Source organism: Diaphorina citri, unplaced genomic scaffold (genome assembly GCF_000475195.1).
Source record: "Diaphorina citri unplaced genomic scaffold, Diaci psyllid genome assembly version 1.1 scaffold276, whole genome shotgun sequence".
NCBI lineage: Eukaryota > Metazoa > Arthropoda > Insecta > Hemiptera > Psyllidae > Diaphorina > Diaphorina citri.
The window spans coordinates 221,430-247,733 of NW_007377712.1; the positions used below are offsets into that span (position 1 = coordinate 221,430).

General features: G+C 34.8%; 2 protein-coding genes across 2 annotated transcripts in view; one reads left to right on the plus strand and one right to left on the minus strand.

Annotated features, from left to right (window-relative positions):
• LOC103506957 overlaps window positions 1-16,584 on the minus strand; it is a 59,340-nt gene extending 42,756 nt beyond the window's left edge. Inside the window, exon 1 of the mRNA XM_026821929.1 lies at window positions 15,497-16,584. Within this exon, the coding sequence (XP_026677730.1) occupies window positions 15,497-15,769 (273 nt within the window). The 5' untranslated portion in view covers window positions 15,770-16,584. The remainder of the gene's footprint in view (window positions 1-15,496) is intronic.
• LOC103506945 lies at window positions 7,720-8,724 on the plus strand. Its single transcript, XM_008471375.3, has one exon. The coding sequence runs from the start codon at window positions 8,151-8,153 to the stop codon at window positions 8,586-8,588; it is 438 nt and encodes a 145-aa protein (XP_008469597.1). The 5' UTR covers window positions 7,720-8,150; the 3' UTR covers window positions 8,589-8,724.
• Window positions 16,585-26,304: the final 9,720 nt, after the last annotated feature.

Genomic DNA, 26,304 nt, shown 5'->3' on the forward strand with positions numbered 1-26,304 from the left:
CCACTTTTCCATTCATTTGAAGATTTTATTCTGCATTTTATTCAAAGATCAAAAAAGAAATAGTGATGAAAATGATGAAATAGTGCAGCGATGGAATGAGGAATATTGGATGTGTTTGTGACCGATTCGATGAAAACAAAGAGGAAATAATAAAATGCAGTTTTCATATTCACATTACAATAAATTGATTGTTTCTTGGTTCCTAGTTCCATTTGATAAAACGGAAAGGATAAAACCCCATTTTTATACACAATCTATTTCCCCCCCCCATTAAAATATTTGCAGCTTTCTTGGGAGTAGGTATGGTACAATGCAATATTGATTTTAAAAACATTTCTATTCAGGCATTTGGCCAAAAGAGCTAGAAAAAAATATGCAATTTTTATTCATTTTTATATATTAGATAAAAATAAAATTTTACTTAGCAAGCGTACCTACTTGTCTGTCTGTAACACTAATACCTACTATAAAATAGGTAGGTATATCTACCGACATATCAAAATGTAGGTCTATACCTAAATATGAACAGGAAAATGTTGATCCTAAAAAATAGTCTGATAACAATGATAGCTAGAAAAAAAGCGAAATTCATATGTTTTTGCCAGAGTTTCCTCAATCATTTAATTTAGCAAATACCTACATTTATGTACCTTGTAGATTGTTCATTTTTAAAAAGGTAAAATGAACTTTCCTAAGGAGTATTTTCCTGTTTCAATAAACGCAATTCATTTCACAAGGGAGTTCTACATTTTGGCAAATGAGTATGGCTACAAGTATTGCATGTGTTAATAAAACAAACGTATTGAACACAGACACAAAAACATATTATTCTGCCACAAAAAAGTGATATCAACATGAAACCACATTATCGGATAGGACAGAAACCATCAAAGAGACCACAGGGAGCACAGTTTATCCTTGTTCCCTTCCACAACTGCGAGAGGTAAAGTTCTCAGCGCTCAGCAGTAATTCCAGAAAATCCTATATGCAATAAGTAGGCAAGTATGTATGTAAAGTAAACACACATCCGTTGGGCCGAGTCAATTAAACATTTTATTTTTTATTTTATTTTATTTACAATATAAACGGTTTCCCTTTACTATCTAATACAAATCAACAACCTAACTATCAAAAACGGAAAATAAACGGGGAAGAAACACACATCCGTTGGGCCGAGTCAATTAAACATGGCTAGAGACCATTACCTTGATGTATGGCTGATAGAAAAGATATTTTCCTTATTTTGTCATCACCTTTCGGCTATAGCTAAAGCCGCTAGAACAACAACAACGGCTAGAGACCATCACCTTGATGTATGGCTGATAGAAAAGATATTTTCCTTATTTTGTCATCACCTTTCGGCTATAGCTAAAGCCGCTAGAACAACAACAACAACCGTTACCGTATAGCCTGTGGCTTAAATAAAATTGAAGCATCTAAGCTCTTTTTTCCTAATTTAAATTTATGTCTTGAAAATTGTGAAAGACAAGGGAAAAGTAGTAAAACTAAGACAACTACCCAGATAACGTTTGTAGGGGCTGTACTTTTGGGGACAGGAAAGGATATTGGATAATTGGACAACAGGAAATGGTCAGTATTATTTTATACAGGAAATATGTACCTAAACTGTTCTTTTTAAGTTTTCTGACATCTTCCTTTCACACACAACATTTCAAAGGGTTTATATTGAGGTTACGGTTTTATTTTATTGAACTAGAACATGCGTGATGGACCTAATATGGATGTAGATAATTATCTACACTTATTATGTTAAGGCGGTCTCTTCCTGATCCCTTATGTGCCGCGTCCATTTTAGTTTAGGACTATTACACTTAGGTAGATGGGTCTAAATTGATCGAAAATGCTTTCTATTCGACTACGAACGGCCCAACGCAAAGTTAACATTACACTAACTAGCATGGAGGTTAGGTTAGAGTTCATTGGACGTCCCCATGTTTCATGTCCCCGTCTCAAAGAATTCCCAAGAGTCTCTACTGCCTCGGATCTGCTTTCTATTCGACTACGAACGGCCCCAACGCAAAGTTAACATTACAGTAACTAGGATGGAGGTTAGGTTAGAGTTCATTGGACGTCCCCATGTTTCATGTCCCCGTCTCAAAGAATTCCCAAGAGTCTCTACTGCCTCGGATCCTCATTCCGTCTGTTCTGTACTCTGTAGCCTCACACTTCTATCACCCTGGTGTCGGGCTTGGACCCTTCGCTGTATATTTATATTAATAGGTATAAATATCTCCTATATCTATAGGTATGAAGTTTTCCTGCTATATTTATATTAATAGGTAGGGTAAGTGTACCATTTATTCGCCCACCTAAAAAACGTACCATTGGCCCACCTGTACCATACGCCACATAAGTCTGAACTGGACGAACTTTTTCAAGATCCAATTTCATCAAAAGAAAGGGCTTAAAGCTGCTATCGAACCAGTGCTATTCAAAAATTGTAGTCATAAAAACAATCGTTGTATTTTCGAGTCCCATTTTTTTTATTCATTCTGTTTATTTTATCTGTTTACCCACATTCTTCTCCCGAGTGTTATTTGGATGGTAAACAAAGATTCAAAACAAAATCTTTGGCTTCAGCAGATGATGAGTTGAGAATAATATTTTCTTCTTCTTCTTCTTCTTCTTCTTCTTCTTCTTCGACTTTTTTTAGTTCTTAATAAATTATTATGGTTGCCATTTTTACTTTCTTTTCTTCTTTTTTCGAAGTTGACTTGAATGTTAAGTAGAAAAAAAAAACTTTTACAAAGGTCCTATAGAGGTGTGTGTATGTGTCAATAAGAGAGAGGGGGGGGGGGGGGGGGGAAGGAGATAGAGACAAAATTCAAGCAGATACATATCAACACATGGTACAACCACTGCCCTGTTGATGTCATCATTGTAACCTTAGCTTTGGTGTGGCACATCTTTCCTGTATGATCCCCAGTCATAAGCTTATCCATATCAGAAATTCGAAATGGAATCTTCCAGACTTTTCGAGAGATAATTTCAGGGGCAGAATGGATTGAATGGCAGACAATAGGGTCTAGTTAAAAGCATCAATAGAACAGCAGCACTGCAGTAAAACAAGCTACATAAAAGCATTGAATAAATAGCTATGACTATTATTTATTTGTTATTATAATTCCCCAGTCATAAGCTTATCCATATCAGAAATTCGAAATGGAATGTTCCAGACTTTTCGAGAGATAATTTCAGGGGCAGAATGGATTGAATGGCAGACAATAGGGTCTAGTTAAAAGAATCAATAGAACAGCAGCACTGCAGTAAAACAAGCTACATAAAAGCATTGAATAAATAGCTATGACTATTATTTATTTGTTATTATAATATTATGTACAATATCACTAACTTATGCTTGTACGTACATAATTAGGGGAATGTTAGTGTATAGAAGTGATCCCATTAATTAATTTCAGGCCAATTTAAGCCGGGCCAAAACCTCTGGTACAACGCTAGTGACTTTAAAAACAAACTAACATAAAGTCCAAATGTGTTTGTACGTACATAATTAGGGGAATGTTAGTGTATAGAAGTGATCCAATTAATTAATTTCAGGCCAATTTAAGCCGGGCCAAAACCTCTGGTACAACGCTAGTGACTTTAAAAACAAACTAACATAAAGTCCAAATGTCACAAGTTAAATTTATGGATTACTTCTAAATTTTCACTGGTAAACTTTTTCGACAGTCAGTCGCCAAGTTACATGTACTTGATACAAGAATATACTTCTGTATAGCTCCCCATGAAGGTTATTTCTACAGGGTAACTCTAAACATTTGAACCTTTTACACTCCTCAAATATTATCTTTTGGACATACAAGTATTGAAACCAGTGATTCAAATTGAAGCGAAAATTTCATATGGAAATGGGAAAAGTAATTATACTAATTATAAATAGATTAATTTTAAAAGTAAAAGGTAGTTTCCTTGAAGATCCTCAATGGGACAGACCAGTCAGCCCATAACAGCTTCAATGTGAATGAAAATACACTGATGGTATACCATTCAATGAAGGTATAGTAGATATACATAAATATCTACATAAGTACACAGATATTACTTTTAATTAGCAGTAAGACGAGTTCAATGCGTGCGGCTAACAAATTACAATGTCCTAATTTTAGCACCACTCCGTATAATATGCACCATAAAATAAAGATAATGGGGGGTAATAAAGTGAACCGCGTTGCCAAATGTATCTTCTTTTGTAAAAACAACTTGGTGTCTTTCTTTATTTTACGACTCCCATGACAAATTAGTGCTAGTACACATTGGCAAAACCCAACTCGCACGTCAGAAAATGGTAATGGTGAGGAAAGCAATAATTAAATGCAGCTATATTGGCTTATTTAGTAGATGCGATTTTTTAACCCTAGGTTTGATAGAGAGAACTATAATTTCCAAGGTTTTATCGTCCCGAAAGCGAAGAGAGAAGGAAGACAGGACAGGAGAAAGCCAGCCGCCCCAGGAACAAAACTTATCTGTTTAGGATAAAGTCCTCCCCGGGCGGGAATCGAGCCCGCGACCTAGAGCAGACGCTCCAAGCTAGGCTGGCATAGGATGCGATTATTGCCCGAATAAGAGACGGACTTTTAGGGTCTCTCTTTACCATCTAGATTCTAGTGATACACCCTAATAGAAATGTATACCGAATTTCATACCTGTATGATATTTTCTTGAAAAGTCAAAACACTAAGGAAGCCAAAAAGGAAAAGTACATGTTGGGAGAAAAATACCACTTCATGCCATGTTATTACGAGAAAAATAACTCCTAGAAATATGTACACACATAAAGTCCTACATGTCCTTTTCCTTGACTTTATCTTCCCTGACAGAAGTATTTTTACTTTCCTTTTACCTACATATGTATTTACTTTCATTTTTCCATTCTCAAAACTAACTTTTCCACATTCTTCCCTTTCCTTTTCACTGCTGCGGGGCTAAAGAGTGTTTCTAGTGTCTTACCTGGGCAATGTCATTTGACCCGATTACATGACTTTCCTTCCTATAGGATAAGGAATGTAAAAAGCGAACACACAAAAAGAAAAATCGTCAAATTAAAACTTGGATTTCTCTCCATTCTTTAAGTTCCCCCTTGGTTCACCCTTTACATCTCATCTTCCGTTTTGGGATCCTGGGTGTCTGGGGATCGGGATATATGTAATATTATGTACCTAGTAGGTATCTTGTTACCTATTACTTAATAACTCTCAATTACGGCGAGTACCTACATTACACAACCTAATGTGTAACTCTGATACACACATCCAGTAAATAAGTAGATATCTTAGCTAAATTAAATTATGCTTCATTTTACATAGCTTGGACAAGTAGATATATTTAATATAAAATCTGGATATAGCTTGATTTGGGTTGTCTTGTTAGACATTCATTACGCTAAAATCGTCAAATTAAAACTCGGATTTCTCTCCATTCTTCAAGTTTTCCCCTTGGTTCACCCTTTACATCTCATCTTCCGTTTTGGGATCCTGGGTGTCTGGGGATATATGTAATATTATGTACCTAGTAGGTATCTTGTTACCTATTACTTAATAACTCTCAATTACGGCGAGTACATATTACACAACCTAATGTGTAACTCTGATACACACATCCAGTAAATAAGTAGATATCTTAGCTAAATTAAATTATGCTTCATTTTACATAGCTTGGACAAGTAGATATATTTAATATAAAATCTGGATATAGCTTGATTTGGGTTGTCTTGTTAGACATTCATTACGCTGGAGAATGGTTTCTTTGTAGGTACATACTTCTCGAGTGGGACGGAAATATATCATTTCATTCATTAGGAAAAGGAAATGAGCTGTTTGTCCTGAAGGAATTGAAGGTAAAGGAGCTTTTATTAAGATTCCTCTCAGTCGAATCCGAGCTCTGCCGGAAAAAACAAAAGCACAATTTTTACTTTCTGTGATTTTTCTAAGCTTCCAGTGAGTTTGGAACTCTGAATATGTGATATGATAACAATGGGTATAAAGTTTGACAAGAGAAATGAAGAAAGTAAATTAAAGAGAGTGAAAAATAGAAAAGTTGTAATTTTCATTTCTGAACCTGCGCTTGGAAAAAAGTATCGAAAGAGAATGCATTTTTGTTTGGATGTTTCATTGTACACATCAGTTTCCTGTAGCATTTATTTTATCTAGATTTCGACTTACCTTTTAGTTATGTTTGTTGATCCACATTATATTCTTTTGTTTATGGTAAATGTCCTTACCTGAAACAAAAGATAGACAATGTTGCTGTTAGTTTTGTTGGAACTTTAACTAAAAAATAACTCCTAGAAATATGTACACACATAAAGTCCTACATGTCCTTTTCCTTGACTTTATCTTCCCTGACAGAAGTATTTTTACTTTCCTTTTACCTACATATGTATTTACTTTCATTTTTCCATTCTCAAAACTAACTTTTCCACATTCTTCCCTTTCCTTTTCACTGCTGCGGGGCTAAAGAGTGTTTCTAGTGTCTTACCTGGGCAATGTCATTTGACCCGATTACATGACTTTCCTTCCTATAGGATAAGGAATGTAAAAAGCGAACACACAAAAAGAAAAATCGTCAAATTAAAACTTGGATTTCTCTCCATTCTTTAAGTTCCCCCTTGGTTCACCCTTTACATCTCATCTTCCGTTTTGGGATCCTGGGTGTCTGGGGATCGGGATATATGTAATATTATGTACCTAGTAGGTATCTTGTTACCTATTACTTAATAACTCTCAATTACGGCGAGTACCTACATTACACAACCTAATGTGTAACTCTGATACACACATCCAGTAAATAAGTAGATATCTTAGCTAAATTAAATTATGCTTCATTTTACATAAAGGCAAACATGAATGTCATGGGAAAACGAATATTCAGTGACCTGACAGTACCTACTCGGTCGCCAGTAACCTGTCAGCATCGGCAATTACTTTCAGAACAATCAAGGTGAATTCCCGATCTTCTTGATAGTTTCCTCGGACAAGTTGTTTCGATTCCGTTACAAATCAACATTTTTCTTCAGAAAGTACCACTTCTGGGGGTCGAACCTGGATTTTGAGATCACCAGTAAATCGGCCACAGGGCTATAGCTACCTGCAGAAACAAAGTTATACAGTATACCCAAAAACGACCATTTACTAGGGCAAATCCACTCGTTCCATCATCCATAGATCACTTTGCCATACGTAGCCTAACTGCCAAACAACCTGATAATGTGCTGCAGTCAACCGGAGACTTGAACAAGTTTTGAAACATACCTCTCACCCATGAAGGTAGCAGCTACCTCAATTTCAAAATAAACATTTCGTTTTGTGGGGAAAAATTTCGTGAAAATTTATCCAGAGAGCAGCACTCGTACAATTCTACTTTGATAACAATATTATTCAATACCAAGTCACAAAACCAACAAAAATGATAGGTAAGTTACTATCAAAAGCAAAATACATTTAGCAAGGTAATAATGGAGACAAAAGTCTACTTTTTGTCAAACATAGTGCAGAATTTTTATTGTATTTGGTACCTTCATGTCTAACTTTTCAAATAATTTTCTCAAACTTGGATACTTTTCTATTCTGAAAAATACAGGAAAAACTTGAACAATGCAAAGAGAATCTGACCTATCCCATTTATTTTGACTTCAGTCATGTTTTATGTAGGTGGATATACCTACATTATAGGTATATTGACAAACGACAAACATAAAAGTACTTACGAGTAGTTTTAACTATTTACATTTAAATACATTTTCTTATAATGAATTATGCATGTCTTTTTATAGCTCGCAATTATTTTTACTTGACTCTACAACAAACAAAATATCTAGTGCGCTCCAAATTGATAGGGAATTAGAGAAACTCCAACAAGACTTAGTACATGCCAGTAACAGGTCTAATCCGCTACAATGCAGTAAAGAAAAAACAAGTGAATTTCAGTACAATAAAAATAATCTTTGAAAGAACTCCGAAAGTATTATTGTAAATTAAAAGAACTGTTCCTGTGTTATTTAATGAAATTAATTAAGCTACAATTCCGCCATATTTTGGTATCAGTTTTTTGAGTCCCGAATTCTGACTTTTGATTTTACCTCGAAGATTATTTATAAGTGAAGCAAACATAAAATGTTTCAGATCAAAGTGATGCGAGTGAAACAGTTAGTTCTGGTGTTGTTCTGTCTCTATTCGCTGATATATTGCGATGAAATAGAACAGAAGCTTGCCAAGATCAACAACCAAGGTCTCCCTGAGAGTGTCTTGTATGAAGCGGCAGGATTGAACCCAGATGCTAGATCACCTCTCACTAAAGCTCAACTAGCAAAGGCTCTCGAAGACCCACAAGTTCAAGCGGCAGCCACCAAAGCAGCACTGGAATATGCTACGAAAAGAGCTGACATCAAAGCTGAACCTTCGCATGCTCGAGATAGTGAAACATCGTCCTACTGTGACTACTCCTGGGTAACATGGCTACCATTTATGGACTGTGCTATTAGTGACCCAATAGAAAGCAACGAGAAGATAAGCGTGAAAGAAACCGGATCAAACTGTTACGTTGCGAGCTAAAATATTCAGCCCAAACAATTAAATAAATCAATTCAGAACCAAATACTTTAGATAGGTATATCTACTACAGAAGATCAACACATAATTCGTAGGAGAAAAAGAAAGTCGTAGGAGAAAAAGAAAAATTCCGTTGGTCCTCATTTTTCCTGCTCTATGACTTTGAAACATCACCCAAGAAAGCGCAACTGTTAATTCCAATGGTCCTCATTTTTCCTGCTCTATGACTTTGAAACATCACCCAAGAAAGCGCAACTGTTCTATTGCGGAATGGAGGATAAGAACCCCGGTAACTACTTCCCAACTGATACCTACGTAACACATTCACTTTTCCCAAATCGTCCATGAGTAACTCGGAAAACTCGACAAGTTTACGGTAGGGGTGTATCTACTACAGAAGATCAACACATAATTCGTAGGAGAAAAAGAAAAATTCCGTTGGTCCTCATTTTTCCTGCTCTATGACTTTGAAACATCACCCAAGAAAGCGCCTGATACCTACGTAACACATTCACTTTTCCCAAATCGTCCATGAGTAACTCGGAAAACTCGACAAGTTTACGGTAGCTCGTAAATAACAACCTCGGGGGATTCTGAGATGACACTACATACAACGAAAACAAAGGGACTTTTCGAGCTTCTCCCACAGAAGTACATATCCTGTTTTGTCACAAGTTTTCCAAAGGATATTATTTCATGTGTTTATTGAGCAAGTAACTAATTCACTTTTCCCAAATCGTCCATGAGTAACTCGGAAAACTCGACAAGTTTACGGTAGCTCGTAAATAACAACCTCGGGGGACTCTGAGATGACACTACATACAACGAAAACAAGGGGACTTTTCGAGCTTCTCCCACAGAAGTACATATCCTGTTTTGTCACAAGTTTTCCAAAGGATATTATTTCATGTGTTTATTGAGCAGGATGACACTACATACAACGAAAACAAAGGAACTTTTCGAGCTTCTCCCACAGAAGTACATATCCTGTTTTGTCACAAGTTTTCCAAAGGATATTATTTCATGTGTTTATTGAGCATATTGAACTAAAAGCCAAGGGCTAACAGTGTAGGAGGTTCGATACAATATTATCATCATATTAGGTTGTTATTAGCAATGTAGGTATCTTGTCTACCTTAGGAAGTAATGTCTGTTTCAAAAGTCAGGTGATTTGTTAGCTAAAATGACGTGCACGCACCTGTGCACCCAAAAAAAAAAATATGAGAAGGCTAAACGTTATTCAGAGGACAAGGGAGGAGGGAGAGACAAAGATTTTTTTTTTGTCTGGATAGATACAAATTACGCATTTTAGTTCAATTATTGTAGAACCAAAGCTATATTATACAAGAACCCAAGCATAAAACTTTTCTTCAGCCGAAAGCTTTTGCCAAGTCTCTTTTTGTTCATTTTATATTCATTAACTAGAGTACTTTTGTTTGAGCTTTAGAGCTCATTCCTTCAAATGATGGAGAAATCTGAAGCTTTTATAATTAGAGAGCACTAGAACAATGCACCATTGAAATCGTAGGTCTTCTCCTTGAGACTTGTACCTAAACAGAAATGTTCAGCATTCTATACAGAAAGCTGGGTGGAAACATTTTAGACGTTTGGGAGAAAAAACTCCAAGGTTTCAAGTGTCGAGGGCACGAGTAAAAGAACCAAGATGAATTTATACGACGTTGTTCTTGGAATCGAATACATAAGATCGAGTCCTTTTGCCCCAACGGATAAACATAGTTTGGGGAAATTCATTCTGAGATATTCAGACTCTTTATTATACGTATACGTCTAGGGCTAGGGGAGGCAATGGAGCAGAGGGAGCATATAGCCTTGGGAATTAATAGGTGGCTGGCTGGTGGTGAGGATTTCTGGATCCACGATTGATCCAAACAGTAAAGTAGTTGCACTGCTAAAATCAAGCTCCCAACCAACTGCTAACAACATTAATTTGACAGTTGACCAATCATCAGAGCTACTGTCTTTAAATATTCATTTAAAATAGCCACAAGAATCTATAATATCTTTGACATAGGTTACATATGTACTTACTACATCTCTATACACAGTAACAAAGTCAAAAGGTAAAGAATATAAAACGAGGTAAGTAGGGCAATCATGGGATTGGTGGCATGTGTCAACTGAGGGAGTGGGGGGGTTAGTGAAGGGGAAGTTACTATTGGATTTCAATGTTCAAAAGAACATAATAGCATAGTTATACAAACATACAAGAGCTTATGCGCTCAGTGTACACTATCCATGTGACAGTTGACCAATCATCAGAGCTACTGTCTTTAAATATTCATTTAAAATAGCCACAAGAATCTATAATATCTTTGACATAGGTGTGAAACAATGGACAAGACAGCCCACAAATTGAATTTTTGAATATTCAATCATCTTCTTATGTTCATAAATAAATAAAAATGGTTTATGTTAAAAAAAAAAAAAAAAACTACACTATCCATGTCTATTACAACTATATGTACATAGGTAGGCAGGTATGTATGTAATTGTCCAATGATGTCTATTACATCATGTCGCACTTGTCGTAAGCTATGCAGGCTATCGTTATTAAACACAGGCTTAATACCCATGTATTCAATGTTTCTTTCATCGCATCGCTTAGTAAACATGCAACACTGTCAAGTGAACAACTCATGTTACATTACAATTACACGGTTATATTCACGAGAGATAGCCGTAATGAGAAGAAGAAATTTCAAGTACATACATAGGTAGGTATAAGTTGTAAGAATAAAAAAAACAATTTTGTCCCCGAAACCTTTCTTTAACCTGTGACACCTAATAAGGACCAGGAAGGACACCAACCAAGATGAGCTTGTTCAAGATGAAAACCATAATATTCCTCCCATGTATTCAGCCTACAGATATTATTTATAGAGGTATGGGATTGTATTTAAATATACTTTATTCTATTGGTGGATATATACAATATTTGACTCTCTTCACCCCTTGGATTCAAGTCGCTTATTATGACAAGCCCAGGATGATTTAAGTGTGTACGGTCGCGCTTTGTGCTCCTTGATCGATCTTTGTATGTACATCTATTCTTGGCCTTTCAAACAGTGTAAATTTTCCGGTATAAAGGTTTTTTTGGGAGAATATTTCTTGGGAAAATTTGTTTTTGATAGGTTATTACTGTTATTAGTTATTTTGTATTACATTAGGCAGAGGAAGTCGGAGTACTACATAGTTTGGAGAAATTCATTCTGAGATATTCAGACTCTTTATTATACGTATACGTCTATGGCTAGGGGAGGCAATGGAGCAAAGGGAGCATATAGCCTTGGGAATTAATTGGTGGCTGGCTGGATTTCTGGATCCACGATTGATCCAAACAGTAAAGTAGTTGCACTGCTAAAATCAAGCTTCCAACCAACTGCTAACAACATTAAATTTGACAGTTGACCAATCATCAGAGCTACTGTCTTTAAATATTCATTTAAAATAGCCACAAGAATTTATAATATCTTTGACATAGGTGTGAAACAATGGACAAGACAGCATGTTTCTTTCATCGCATCGCTTATAGTAAACATGCAACACTGTCAAGTGAACAACTCATGTTACATTACAATAAATTACACGGTTATATTCACGAGAGATAGCCGTAATGAGAAGAAGAAATTTCAAGTACATACATAGGTAGGTATAAGTTGTAAGAATACAGACTCTTTATTAGACGTATACGTCTAGGGCTAGGGGAGGCAATGGAACAAAGGGAGCATATAGCCTTGAGAATTAATTGGTGGCTGGCTGGTGGTGTGGATTTCTGGATCCACGATTGATCCAAACAGTAAAGTAGTTGCACTGCTAAAATCAAGCTCCCAACCAACTGCTAACAACATTAAATTTGACAGTTGACCAATCATCAGAGCTACTGTCTTTAAATATTCATTTAAAATAGCCACAAGAATTTATAATATCTTTGACATAGGTGTGAAACAATGGACAAGACAGCATGTTTCTTTCATCGCATCGCTTATAGTAAACATGCAACACTGTCAAGTGAACAACTCATGTTACATTACAATAAATTACACGGTTATATTCACGAGAGATAGCCGTAATGAGAAGAAGAAATTTCAAGTACATACATAGGTAGGTATAAGTTGTAAGAATAAAAAAACAATTTTGTCCCCGAAACCTTTCTTTAACCTGTGACACCTACTAAGGACCAGGAAGGACACCAACCAAGATGAGCTTGTTCAAGATGAAAACCATATTCCTCCTAAACTTACAGATTAACCTTGTGGTAACTTACATTGAATTTAGAATTTCGGCCCTGATGGTCTCACAGGGTGAAAATAGATTCTAAATTTAATTTTTATTGGTCTGAATTTCAATATGAATCATTTTTAAGCCCTGTTCATTTAAGAACAATTTTCTTGTATCCATAGATTCCATAGGTAATATTCTCAAATGAAGCCATTTATTCCCGGCTTTTCCCATGTTTTGACCAAAATAATAATCCAACTGACGCCCTGCGACGATCAACCTTTGACCTTACCGCCGAATCCTTTCTGGGGGTTAATCCTTGTTTGGTTAAATTCATAGTTTTGCCATAATACTCATTAAATTTATACTTTTATTCATTTAAGAACAATTTTCTTGTATCCATAGATTCCATAGGTAATATTCTCAAATGAAGCCATTTATTCCCGGCTTTGAAGACCCATGTTTTGACCAAAATAATAATCCAACTGACGCCCTGCGACGATCAACCTTTGTTCTTACCGCCGAATCCTTTCTGGGGGTTAATCCTTGTTTGGTTAAATTCATAGTTTTGCCATAATACTCATTAAATTTATACTTTTCTAGTACTTCACCTTCATCATCAATCATATCTAATTATTAGCACTATGGATAGAAACATATTTATTTTGATCGACTTCAATTTAAATTCAAAACTGTAAAAAATCACTTTTGTAAATTACATAAACGTAAATTACGAAAATACCTATTCATATTCATAATAACAAAGTTGTTGATTAGGGTAAAGAAACTATTAGTAAAGGTATATTAATATTAATTTTCACTAAAAGTAAAATGTGGGAAACTATTTTTTTATTCCACAAAGAAAAAAATTATTTTGCATTTTTCAATTATTATTTTTTTATATATAATATTCCTCAAAAATGCAACTTTAAACAAATATGTAAAAAATATTTCGAACAATGACCCTGATGGTAGATAATTTGCGAGATTACTTTCGATGTTTTTCTCCGAAATGAAAATACGAGCGAAAAGCACGTGGTGAGAAATATCGCGACATCGATATTAAGCCGGAGAGGATAATATGTATTTATGAAATTTCGAAAAAAACTATAGCATAGAAATTTATAAATTGAGTTTTCGGGACGCCACATGACAATTTGAAGCTCTCGGGGCCCGGGGCAATACGCATGGCCAAAAAATTCGCTGTCTTTGTAGAATGGGGGTAGTTGTAAAATTTTATGCTTAAACATCGGTACCTCGCATCTACATGTACGTAGGTGTCAGATAAGTATTACGTACTTTCTGAAAGGTCCCATCTAGCCACTAAAGCTTTTTTTTTAATTTCTGACCCACACATTGAACATTGTACAAGTTCAAAATTTCGTGTCGTTTCGAATCTGTAAAATGTAGATAGAAGTGATGTTATCTCAACATATTAACTGTGCCCGTGTGTGATAAAAATAATGTGACAACAAAAAAATCTTTCCCAACAAAGTAATCCAGGACTGACTTGGAAAATCATGGGGAAAAAGGATTAGTGAACTGGGAATGTACCAATATAAAGATTTTCAAAAGATAAACAAAATGAAGCTTGTATATACCAGCTGTAGGGATTTCAGCTTTCTTTTAGAGTTTTTGATCAAGAGATAGATTTCGGAAAACATTTCAATACAATAGCTAGGTAGATATTAGGATATTAGATATATTTATGTTAGTGAACTGGGAATGTACCAATATAAAGATTTTCAAAAGATAAACAAAATGAAGCTTGTATATACCTAGCTGTAGGGATTTCAGCTTTATTTTAGAGTTTTTGATCAAGAGATAGATTTCGGAAAACATTTCAATACAATAGCTAGGTAGATATTAGGATATTAGATATATTTATGTAAAAAATAATTTTGTCATTTTGTGCTTGAAATCATTTTAATTTATTAGTTCATTGTTATAATTTGCACCACATCAAAACACAAATGAAAAAACAAGGCGTCGAGTTTTTTAAATGCATTTAACAGGAAACTTTTGAACTAGTTTGGTGGAATGATTGTTCTTATACTTTTGACGGAGATACAAATATGTAGATACCTACTTACACATATGTTATGATGAAAGGGTTGGTGATTTCCTCTTTAGCTCCTCTCTATAATGATATTTTTCAAACAATATTATCTCATGAAATTTATTATTAATAGGACGGGACGGTGCGGTGTAGTGACAACGATGGCCTTTGAAAGAAAACAAAGGGCACTATCAGGTTTTCTTTTTTTAACAATTTTAATTTCACGTTAACCTCTCGTTCTCTCTCTCTCTCTCAAAAATCACAAGACATTGACAGATAGACGTTAGTTATTCCTTACCTGATAAAAACACGTCCCTCCCTAATAATGACTACGTTAGGTCGTTACACTTTTGATTAAACAAGGAGAAAATGGTATCAAAGTATAAATCTCCCAAATCCCTGATATAACGTAATGAACTCCTGAATCCAGATCCGTCATAGAAAATGATGAATTGTGTTCGTATTTTGTCAGAAAGTTTTCTTAGAAATGATGGATTTGTTAAAGTTCATTTAAACACGGTAAAGTCAACATTAGTAAGCAACTGGTTTGACATTCTCGCATTTTTGCTGATTGCAATGTGTACTCAGCCACACAAAGAATACAGTGTTTTACCTGTTCTGTTTTGCTGATCGGAGACTTGGGCGAGGATATTTTTCCATTGGACGAATTTTTCTTCCTTGAATCAGCATCCTTAGCACTGTCCACGCAGCCATGACTTTTGGCTATTTTCAAACTTGACCACTTGAGTTTCTTGGCATAGTCATCTTCTATGACAAGGGAACATCGGTGACTTCTGCTGCCGCGGAATTGATATTTCACACTCGTATTTTTCTTCAGCAGCTTGGATTCTGAACTCTCCTCATTATCAGAGGTAGCCAGTTCCATAGCATGAAGTCAGAACTCAGGAGTGAACACTTCTTGTTTTCCTTTAGGCACTAACTTGGTTTTTATTAATGACACGTTTGAGAAAACTACGAATGATATCACTTTGGATTTGGAATGTTGTATTAGATGATGTACTTTACAGCTTTACACCTTTTGGTCTTCAATGAAAAATGGTTGAAAATTAACTCATGTGTTAGGTATGAATCGTATTAATACCTATAAATAAGTTCAACAAAATGTGTGTATAGGTTGGTATTGGTATAAAAATCTGGAATAAATGAAATTGTCTTGGGGCGAGGGAGAGGATGGTAAAAGTAAAATAATAATGGTAAATAGTACAAAATTAATGAAAATAATGTTTGTGTTTTTTCTCTCATTAAAAATGTCCCCCGGATTCTCCCTTTGCTCTATGGTTATTATAACAACATGGGATAGTTTTCATAAAAAAGTTCGTACAGAAATTATTGTGGTACATCCAGACAGGTTATGCTTTCAACATCATCCCACCCTAGAGCTATATTTTTCTTCCCAAGCTTGTGTTGGTTGCTTTTCCTGTCTAATAAAACACCAAACCTTTTATCTTTCCCTAGGAATTTCACGGTGCTTTCGAGTCCTTCTGACATATTTTCTAGCTGATCAAGTGAATTTTCATGAAGGATAGGGCCTAATAATGAGAATTTGACGTTGAGTAGATGCAAATGGCTACTAGACTCCTAAAGGGATAGGTAGCATTAACACCTTCAAGACAACTTGTAAGAAGCTTCAAATAGTATCTAGTCCTATCTACCTATAACTACAAAATTTAACATTATATCATATGGTTATATGTTATCAAAACAATACCTTTCAAACATTTTACGTTGAAAATATCGTTGTACATTTGTACCTAAACATTTCGTTTAATAAGCTAAAAAGATTGTATTTATAGCAAAATGATTGCAACTTGTAATTGACAAAATTATTGTAGGTAATTAGGATTTGTAAGCAATATTATATTTAACAGCAGGATTTTGGGTTTAACTTTAGATAAATAATACTTATCCCGAAATTTATTAAAAAATTAAATTATAAAAAAAGGTAACGAAAAATTATGAAATGGAAAATATCATTTTTATTCTCTATTATTTAAATATAATAAGATGTTCATTATTGAATTTATTATACAAATAAAATACACAATTTTTTTTTTTTATCGAGGTTTAAAAAATGTTCACAGTAAACAGAAAACTCCAGAAGTCGCACGTGAAAAAATGTAAATAAATATGCACGGCTTAGCACTCGAACCTTTACTGCAAGCATTTTGAAAATATGGAGCTTTCTGTAGAAACGTATGAGGCACGCGTTCTATCATTTTCTTTCGACCGGTCCTTGAGCATCGTTAGCAAACTCTCGCAACTTGGGTATTTCACCGTATCTCAAGGCATCTTATTGAAAGGGCGTAAAAAATTATTCAATTCAGGGAGAAATATTCTGATCCCCAATAATGTTTACCAATAAGGTTTTATAAGCCTTTCAATCCCAGTTCTCAAGGGTAAAAGTACATTGAAATAAGTACCCATAGGAGTCGACCCTTACTAAATCAGGGTTAAAACTCACTGCATGGTAGGTACATAGGTAAAGTGTCAAAGACGGTTTTTACTTTCTATTTGTATCTAACATTTAATGTAATGGAAATTCGTGTGATATTCACATCATAAGGGTAAAAGTACATTGAAATAAGTACCCATAGGAGTCGACCCTTAATAAATCAGGGTTAAAACTCACTGCATGGTATGTACATAGGTAAAGTGTCAAAGACGGTTTTTACTTTCTATTTGTATCTAACATTTAATGTAATGGAAATTCGTGTGATATTCACATCAGCTTTTTACTTTCTGTGATTTTTCTAAGCTTCCAGTGAGTTTGGAACTCTGAATATGTAGGAGCTGAGTGATATGATAACAATGGGTATAAAGTTTGACAAGAGAAATGAAGAAAGTAAATTATAGAGAGTGAAAAATAGAAAAGTTATAATTTTCATTTCTGAACCTGCGCTTGGAAAAAAGTATCGAAAGAGAATGCATTTTTGTTTGGAAGGGCCTTATTTGAAAGGGAGCATAGGTATGAAAGACAACTTTGAAAGGTTATATCAAAGACGAGATGTAAACTATTCCATTGAATCGATTGTTATTGCATACCCTGTAGAACTTACATATGTAAATGTAGGTTATCTACATGGGACAAATATATGTTTTATGAGTGGGATATTAAGAAGATTGGAGATTCCCAACTGTGCTTTTGTTTTTTCCGGCAGAGCTCGGATTCGACTGAGAGGAATCTTAATAAAAGCTCCTTTACCTTCAATTCCTTCAGGACAAACAGCTCATTTCCCATTATTTCCCTCTCCCCTCCCCCCTCTATTATACAGAGTTGCTACAATCACACCTAGATTCGTAGAAGCTCAACCCGTCCTTTGGGGCTGATCAGCTCCTACACCTAAGCCTCAGTTTGGGCTTTTTGTGTGTGGACAATCACACCTAGGTATATAATTATCTATCATCACCATAAGGAGTATAACTTCAAGCGAGCCAGCTTTCTTCACGGATTTTGAGGGAACAAGGAGAGTTCCCTCGAAGTGCTTGGAATTGTTGATGTACAGTGAAGTTAACTCTAGATACAGAAAGCAATATACTGAACACTAGCTGAAAAGCATGATTTTCAAGGTTACCACCAAGCCCCTTGTTCCCCTCATTTATTATCACAGGAAGCTTATTGGCATGCCACACCACGCTCTAAAGTATTGTTATTTCATGCTTGAAATAATTCCACTGCCAGAACAACTTATCACAAATACTAATTGTAGGGGGAAATCGAACTACCTCCTCAGCACTCCATCATTATTTTCCTTTTAAGGATATAAAAAGGACAGTGAAAGGAAAATGAATGTTTGAGCCTTGTAGGTAAGCTAGAACAAAATTGGCAAATCAATTTTAGTAAGGGCCTTATTTGAAAGGGAGCATAGGTATGAAAGACAATTTTGAAAGGTTATTAAAGACGAGATGTAAACTGTTCCATTGAATCGATTGTTATTGCATACCCTGTAGAACTTACATATGTAAATGTAGGTTATCTACATGGGACAAATATATGTTTTATGTAGGTGGATATACCTACATTATAGGTATATTGACAAACGACAAACATAAAAGTACTTACGAGTAGTTTTAACTATTTACATTTAAATACATTTTCTTATAATGAATTATGCATGTCTTTTTATAGCTCGCAATTATTTTTACTTGACTCTACAACAAACAAAATATCTAGTGCGCTCCAAATTGATAGGGAATTAGAGAAACTCCAACAAGACTTAGTACATGCCAGTAACAGGTCTAATCCGCTACAATGCAGTAAAGAAAAAACAAGTGAATTTCAGTACAATAAAAATAATCTTTGAAAGAACTCCGAAAGTATTATTGTAAATTAAAAGAACTGTTCCTGTGTTATTTAATGAAATTAATTAAGCTACAATTCCGCCATATTTTGGTATCAGTTTTTTGAGTCCCGAATTCTGACTTTTGATTTTACCTCGAAGATTATTTATAAGTGAAGCAAACATAAAATGTTTCAGATCAAAGTGATGCGAGTGAAACAGTTAGTTCTGGTGTTGTTCTGTCTCTATTCGCTGATATATTGCGATGAAATAGAACAGAAGCTTGCCAAGATCAACAACCAAGGTCTCCCTGAGAGTGTCTTGTATGAAGCGGCAGGATTGAACCCAGATGCTAGATCACCTCTCACTAAAGCTCAACTAGCAAAGGCTCTCGAAGACCCACAAGTTCAAGCGGCAGCCACCAAAGCAGCACTGGAATATGCTACGAAAAGAGCTGACATCAAAGCTGAACCTTCGCATGCTCGAGATAGTGAAACATCGTCCTACTGTGACTACTCCTGGGTAACATGGCTACCATTTATGGACTGTGCTATTAGTGACCCAATAGAAAGCAACGAGAAGATAAGCGTGAAAGAAACCGGATCAAACTGTTACGTTGCGAGCTAAAATATTCAGCCCAAACAATTAAATAAATCAATTCAGAACCAAATACTTTAGATAGGTGTATCTACTACAGAAGATCAACACATAATTCGTAGGAGAAAAAGAAAGTCGTAGGAGAAAAAGAAAAATTCCGTTGGTCCTCATTTTTCCTGCTCTATGACTTTGAAACATCACCCAAGAAAGCGCAACTGTTCTATTGCGGAATGGAGGATAAGAACCCCGACACTAAAAAATCAATTAATTATTGATTGAGATAGACTATTGAGTCCTTAATGATACCAATTAGGTGTGTAATAAAACTTGGAGACAATTTTCTTACATGCAATTCAAAAATTTCCTCAGAGTTTTTAATAGTTTGAATATTTGATAGTTCTGTTAGCACATATGTACCTACTACATATCTATACACAGTCAAAAGGTAAAGAATATAAAACGAGGTAAGTAGGGCAATCATGGGATTGGTGGCATGTGTCAACTGAGGGAGTGGGGGGTGAGTGAAGGGGAAGTTAAGTACTATTGGATTTCAATGTTCAAAAGAACATAATAGCATAGTTATACAAACATACAAGAGCTTATGCGCTCAGTGTACACTATCCATGTCTATTACAACCATATGTGTACATAGGTAGGCAGGTATGTATGTAATTTTCCAATGATGTCTATTACATCATGTCGCACTTGTCGTAAGCTATGCAGGCTATCGTTATTAAACACAGGCTTAATACCCATGTATTCAGCCTACAGATATTATTTATAGAGGTATGGGATTGTATTTAAATATACTTTATTCTATTGGTGGATATATACAATATTTGACTCTCTTCACCCCTTGGATTCAAGTCGCTTATTATGACAAGCCCAGGATGATTTAAGAGTGTACGGTCGCGCTTTGTGCTCCTTGATCGATCTTTGTATGTACATCTATTCTTGGCCTTTCAAACAGTGTACATTTTCCGGTATAAGGTTTTTTTTGGAAGAATATTTCTTGGGAAAATTTGTTTTTGATAGGTTATTACTGTTATTAGTTATTTTGTATTACATTAGGCAGAGGAAGTCGGAGTACATTATGAATAAAGTTCTCTCCAGTAGGTAACAAAAGGGGGGATGAAAATGCACATTAGAGTCATTAGAAAGAAAAAAAAAAGTTAGTCGATGTAATGCAATAGAAAAAGAGATTAATCAAAGGGATAAACTTGTCAGGAAAGAAAGGATTCCCTAGAAATAAAACTGCTTAAACGAGGAAAGGAAATTTAACCCTTATCATTAGTGTCTATGTAGGTACCTGTAACAAATACCTAACTATTAAACCAAGAAAGCTCTGAAAGAACACTTGGGTACCTGAAATAAGTACTAAGGGTTAAAAGAGAACAGTGGGTTTCTATTAAACTTATACCCACAAGTACTTTAGAAAATGAAATGCACTTAAATAGGTAAAAACTAAAATTCTCCACACTAAAGGAGGAAAGGAAATTTAACCCTTATCATTAGTGTCTTATGTAGGTACCTGTAACAAATAACTATTAAACCAATAAAGCTCTGAAAGAACACTTGGGTACCTGAAAGAAGTACTAAGGGTTAAAAGAGAATAGTGGGTTTCTATTAAACTTATACCCACAAGTACTTTAGAAAATGAAATGCACTTAAATAGGTAAAAACTAAAATTCTCCACACTAAAATTACTGTACATGGTAGGTTAGATACTTGTCGCTTTTTTATACGATTTTAAATCCAGATGATGTTAGGTGGTAGTAATAATGGCCATTAGATTTTGAGCAGAATATCTCTAATTTCTCAAATCTAAAACTCTCTCAAGACTTTTTAAAAATCTTTAATTTTACCTGGGATAAATCGTGGGTAATAATGGCCATTAAATTTTGAGCAGAATATCTCTAATTTCTCAAATCTAAAACTCTCTCAAGACTTTTTAAAAATCTTTAATTTTACCTGGGATAAATCGTGATCCATAAGATTCATTCAGATTTCAGATCATTGCAATGTCAAATCAAGAAAGATTCAAAACTTGTACAAATCATATTTTTTTTTTTTATGAACTCAACTGGTTACCAACAAATCAATAGACAAGACTAACAACAAAATATTGGAAAAGTTGGGAAAACATTCTGTTTCTCAAACACTACTGCGAAATGAGAAGAATGGGTTTAATATATTTTTGTCTCAAGAGAATTGGATACTAAAAGCAAAAGATGAACAAATAAAATATTGATCGAAGGCGAGAAAACAGACTAAAAGAAAGAGAGAAAGAAATCGAGAACGAAAGAGAATGATTTGAGGAAAATAATAATGAAAGGTAGGTACGAGTATAAGGAAAATGATCAAAGCAGAACGCAAATATTGTGAAGGGAACAAATGGAAAATGTCAGAAATGTCAATAAATACCGCCATATTGCTGACAATAATATTTTGCCAAATCATCACATGTGGGACATGTGGGGGTCAATACTTAACGAAATAGGAATTTCTTTTTATAAAACATCACTTTAACCCATGATTGTATTCGTACAACTAAACTGAAACAGGAAATTGAAGTAGAAATTTAACTGAGTAGTGAAGAAAAAACTCCAATAGGAATCAGCCTGATAGAAAGAGAAAAGAGTGCGAATGTGCCTATATTATTTACTAATGCAATAAAATTGACCATACGAGTAGTGAAGAAAAAAACCATGTAAAAACTCCAATAGGAATCAGCCTGATAGAAAGAGAAAAGAGTGCGAATGTGCCTATATTATTTACTAATGCAATAAAATTGACCATAAGGCCATTATCATGTACACAATTTAAGTATTGTCATGTCCAAAATAGATGAAAATGTAGGATAATGGGATTAGATAAGGAGGAAAAAATTATAAATAGCCATCAAATACTGTCAAAATACAAACATGGAAAGAGGAAGAGATGCATGAGTAAAGCGTTAAGTTACAGATTTCAATCATACCCAGATGTTATTGTCATGTCCAAAATAGATGAAAATGTAGGATAATGGGATTAGATAAGGAGGAAAAAATAAAATATAAATAGGCATCAAATACTGTCAAAATACAAACATGGAAAGAGGAAGAGATGCATGAGTAAAGCGTTAAGTTACAGATTTCAATCATACCCAGATGTTAAAAATAAACCTGCCTACAAAATAGGTAGATATATTTTCGGATGTCACTTATAAGTAAGTAATTTTAAACATGATTTTATTGTATGTAAACATCCACGTAAAAGCTTGTCATTCTCACATTTTTCACCAACATTTAATTGATTGAACGTCTTGAGCATTGAAATATTGAGCGGTTGAGCTAATCATCATTGAAGGTTTTCCCCTCTTAAGAAAGTAAACTGGAGCATACAAAAATCTGGATAGGAAGTAAAAAATATCTTTGATATAACTAGTGGAGATGCCAAAATAACCTTTTCAATAATTAGTGGAGACGCCAAAATAACCTTTTCATTAATTAGTGGAGATGTCAAAATAACGTCCTCAATCATTCTAATATCTAAAGCATTCTAATACCTTCTTTCGTGACTTTCCCTTTCGTAGACTTCGGTCCTTTCATTTAAAACAATATTTTACGAGTATATCAATCAATACAGAATTCATCACGGAGTTTTCTTCTCTCTCTCTTTTTCTTTGACCTTTTATTCAGGTTCTTCAAGATTCCACATTCTGATATTAAATAAAAAGCTTTGTAGAAGCTTTTATTCACCTTCTCTCTTTTTCCGCTAAAATTTGCATGATAAAAAAATATCGTTCTTCAGTCACGGAGGTATTTTTCGATCTGAAATATTCAAACACTGGATCTCTGGAGTGGGTATTGTTTCGTTTACTAAAAAAAAAAAAAAAAAAAAAAAAAAAAAAAAAAAAAAACAAAAAAAAATTATTTTTTTTTGTACATATGTACTAACAGAACTATCAAATATTCAAACTATTAAAAACTCTGAGGAAATTTTTGAATTGCATGTAAGAAAATTGTCTCCAAGTTTTATTACACACCTAATTGGTATCATTAAGGACTCAATAGTCTATCTCAATCAATAATTAATTGATTTTTTAGTGTCGGGGTTCTTATCCTCCATTCCGCAATAGAACAGTTGCGCTTTCTTGGGTGATGTTTCAAAGTCATAGAGCAGGAAAAATGAGGACCAACGGAATTTTGAATAAACACGCGGAAGCAGAAACATGAGTTAGAAACAGATTCAAAAGACCATGGAAGGAGTAATAAACACGCGGAAGCAGAAACATGAGTTAGAAACAGATTCAAAAGACCATGGAAGGAGAAAGAATAAGAGAGACAAATGGGGTAGATTTTCAAACCAAAAGACAACAAAAGTTTTGCCAGTATACATTATTATTTCTACCCAGAACTAGGTTAACTGCTAGTTGAGTTTCAAGGAAAACAAAAGCTGAACTATTATGTTTAACGATACAGCGCATCTACATAAACCAAAACCCCATAGCCTTTTGTTGTAACATCGTTTCCTTTCGTACGTGATATGACATTTTGATGTCAGTCAATGTGTTGAATATTTCGATATTACGCCATGTTTACTTGAGTTTGGTTATAGAAACTAGCTATACAAAATGAAACAAAAGTAACGACCGACGCGACGTGCTGCAATGTGACCTTCTGACAATGTAAATGTGTGATTTTCTAGGACTATTATCTAGAGATTTTATATTCTACGTCAAATAAATGAATAAGTATACCAATGTACGTACCCATAACAAATAATCAATATAATAAATTGAAGAACGAAACAGCTAGGCAGTTTGACAGCCATTGAAAGCAGTTCAAGTGAGTAACCAACAAATTTCGTGTAATGCTTCACCCGTGACCATGCACATCGGTCCCTTATCTTAATGACATCGCCAAGTCGGTCCCTTCAATCCCGCCTTGGACAAAAGTTCACCTCCGACAGCGATTTGATCAACAAACAAGTTTCCTCTTCAGTAACAACGGCTCCTCTCTCATCACCCTACCATTCGGACCCTGCTCCTATTCAGTCAGGTGAATACCATGTCTTGGATCAAATACTAAATGATCTAACGCCGGCGCCCGCAACCACAACTTCACCATCACACTCCTCTGCATCTCCATCCATCAAGACTGACGCAAATGTGGGCCTGGAACAAGTGGTCACCCATTCCAGACAAAACTCAAGTCACTATTCGCACTACTCCAGCAGTAACCGAGCAAAGCAGGTAAATCTTCATTGTTACTTGAACCTAACGCATGATGTTTGTTCGCGCCTTTTCCTTTAAGATAAAAAGGCTTTCATCAACCATCAGATTTAGCTGATATTAGGATAACTACTGAAGTTGGTAGGTAGGTAATAATTAATAATTGAGTCCCTCAGACGAACTTGGACAATATTGATGAAACACATCATTACAAAATTGGCAAATATTGGCAACAGAGATGCCAACACTCACTGGGATATAAAATACAGAAAATATTCGGGTACTAGATAGGACTAGATACTATTTGAAGCTTCTTACAAGTTGTCTTGAAGGGGTTAATGCTACCTTTCCCTTTAGGAGTCTAGTAGCCATTTGCATCTACTCAACGTCAAATTCTTATTATTAGGCCCTATCCTTCATGAAAATTCACTTGATCAGCTAGAAAATATGTCAGAAGGACTCGAAAGCACCGTGAAATTCCTAGGGAAAGATAAAAGGTTTGGTGTTTTATTAGACAGGAAAATCAACCAGCACAAGCTTGGGAAGAAAAATATAGCTCTAGGGTGGGATGATGTTGAAAGTTGAAAGCATAACCTGTCTGGTCTGGATGTACCACAATAATTTCTGTACGAACTTTTTTATGAAAACTATCCCATGTTGTTATAATAACCATAGAGCAAAGGGAGAATCCGGGGGACATTTTTAATGAGAGAAAAAACATAAACATTATTTTCATTAATTTTGTACTATTTACCATTATTATTTTACTTTTATCATCCTCTCCCTCGCCCCAAGACAATTTCATTTATTCCAGATTTTTATACCAATACCAACCTATACACACATTTTGTTGAACTTATTTATAGGTATTAATACGATTCATACCTAACACATGAGTTAATTTTCAACCATTTTTCATTGAAGACCAAAAGGTGTAAAGCTGTAAAGTACATCATCTAATACAACATTCCAAATCCAAAGTGATATCATTCGTAGTTTTCTCAAACGTGTCATTAATAAAAACCAAGTTAGTGCCTAAAGGAAAACAAGAAGTGTTCACTCCTGAGTTCTGACTTCATGCGCAACCAACACAAGCTTGGGAAGAAAAATATAGCTCTAGGGTGGGATGATGTTGAAAGCATAACCTGTCTGGATGTACCACAATAATTTCTGTACGAACTTTTTTATGAAAACTATCCCATGTTGTTATAATAACCATAGAGCAAAGGGAGAATCCGGGGGACATTTTTAATGAGAGAAAAAACACAAACATTATTTTCATTAATTTTGTACTATTTACCATTATTATTT

Bases quoted from the DNA above. Each gene is read 5' to 3' on its own strand.
- LOC103506945 (XM_008471375.3), top strand. From the start codon at position 8,151: ATGTTTCAGATCAAAGTGATGCGAGTGAAACAGTTAGTTCTGGTGTTG.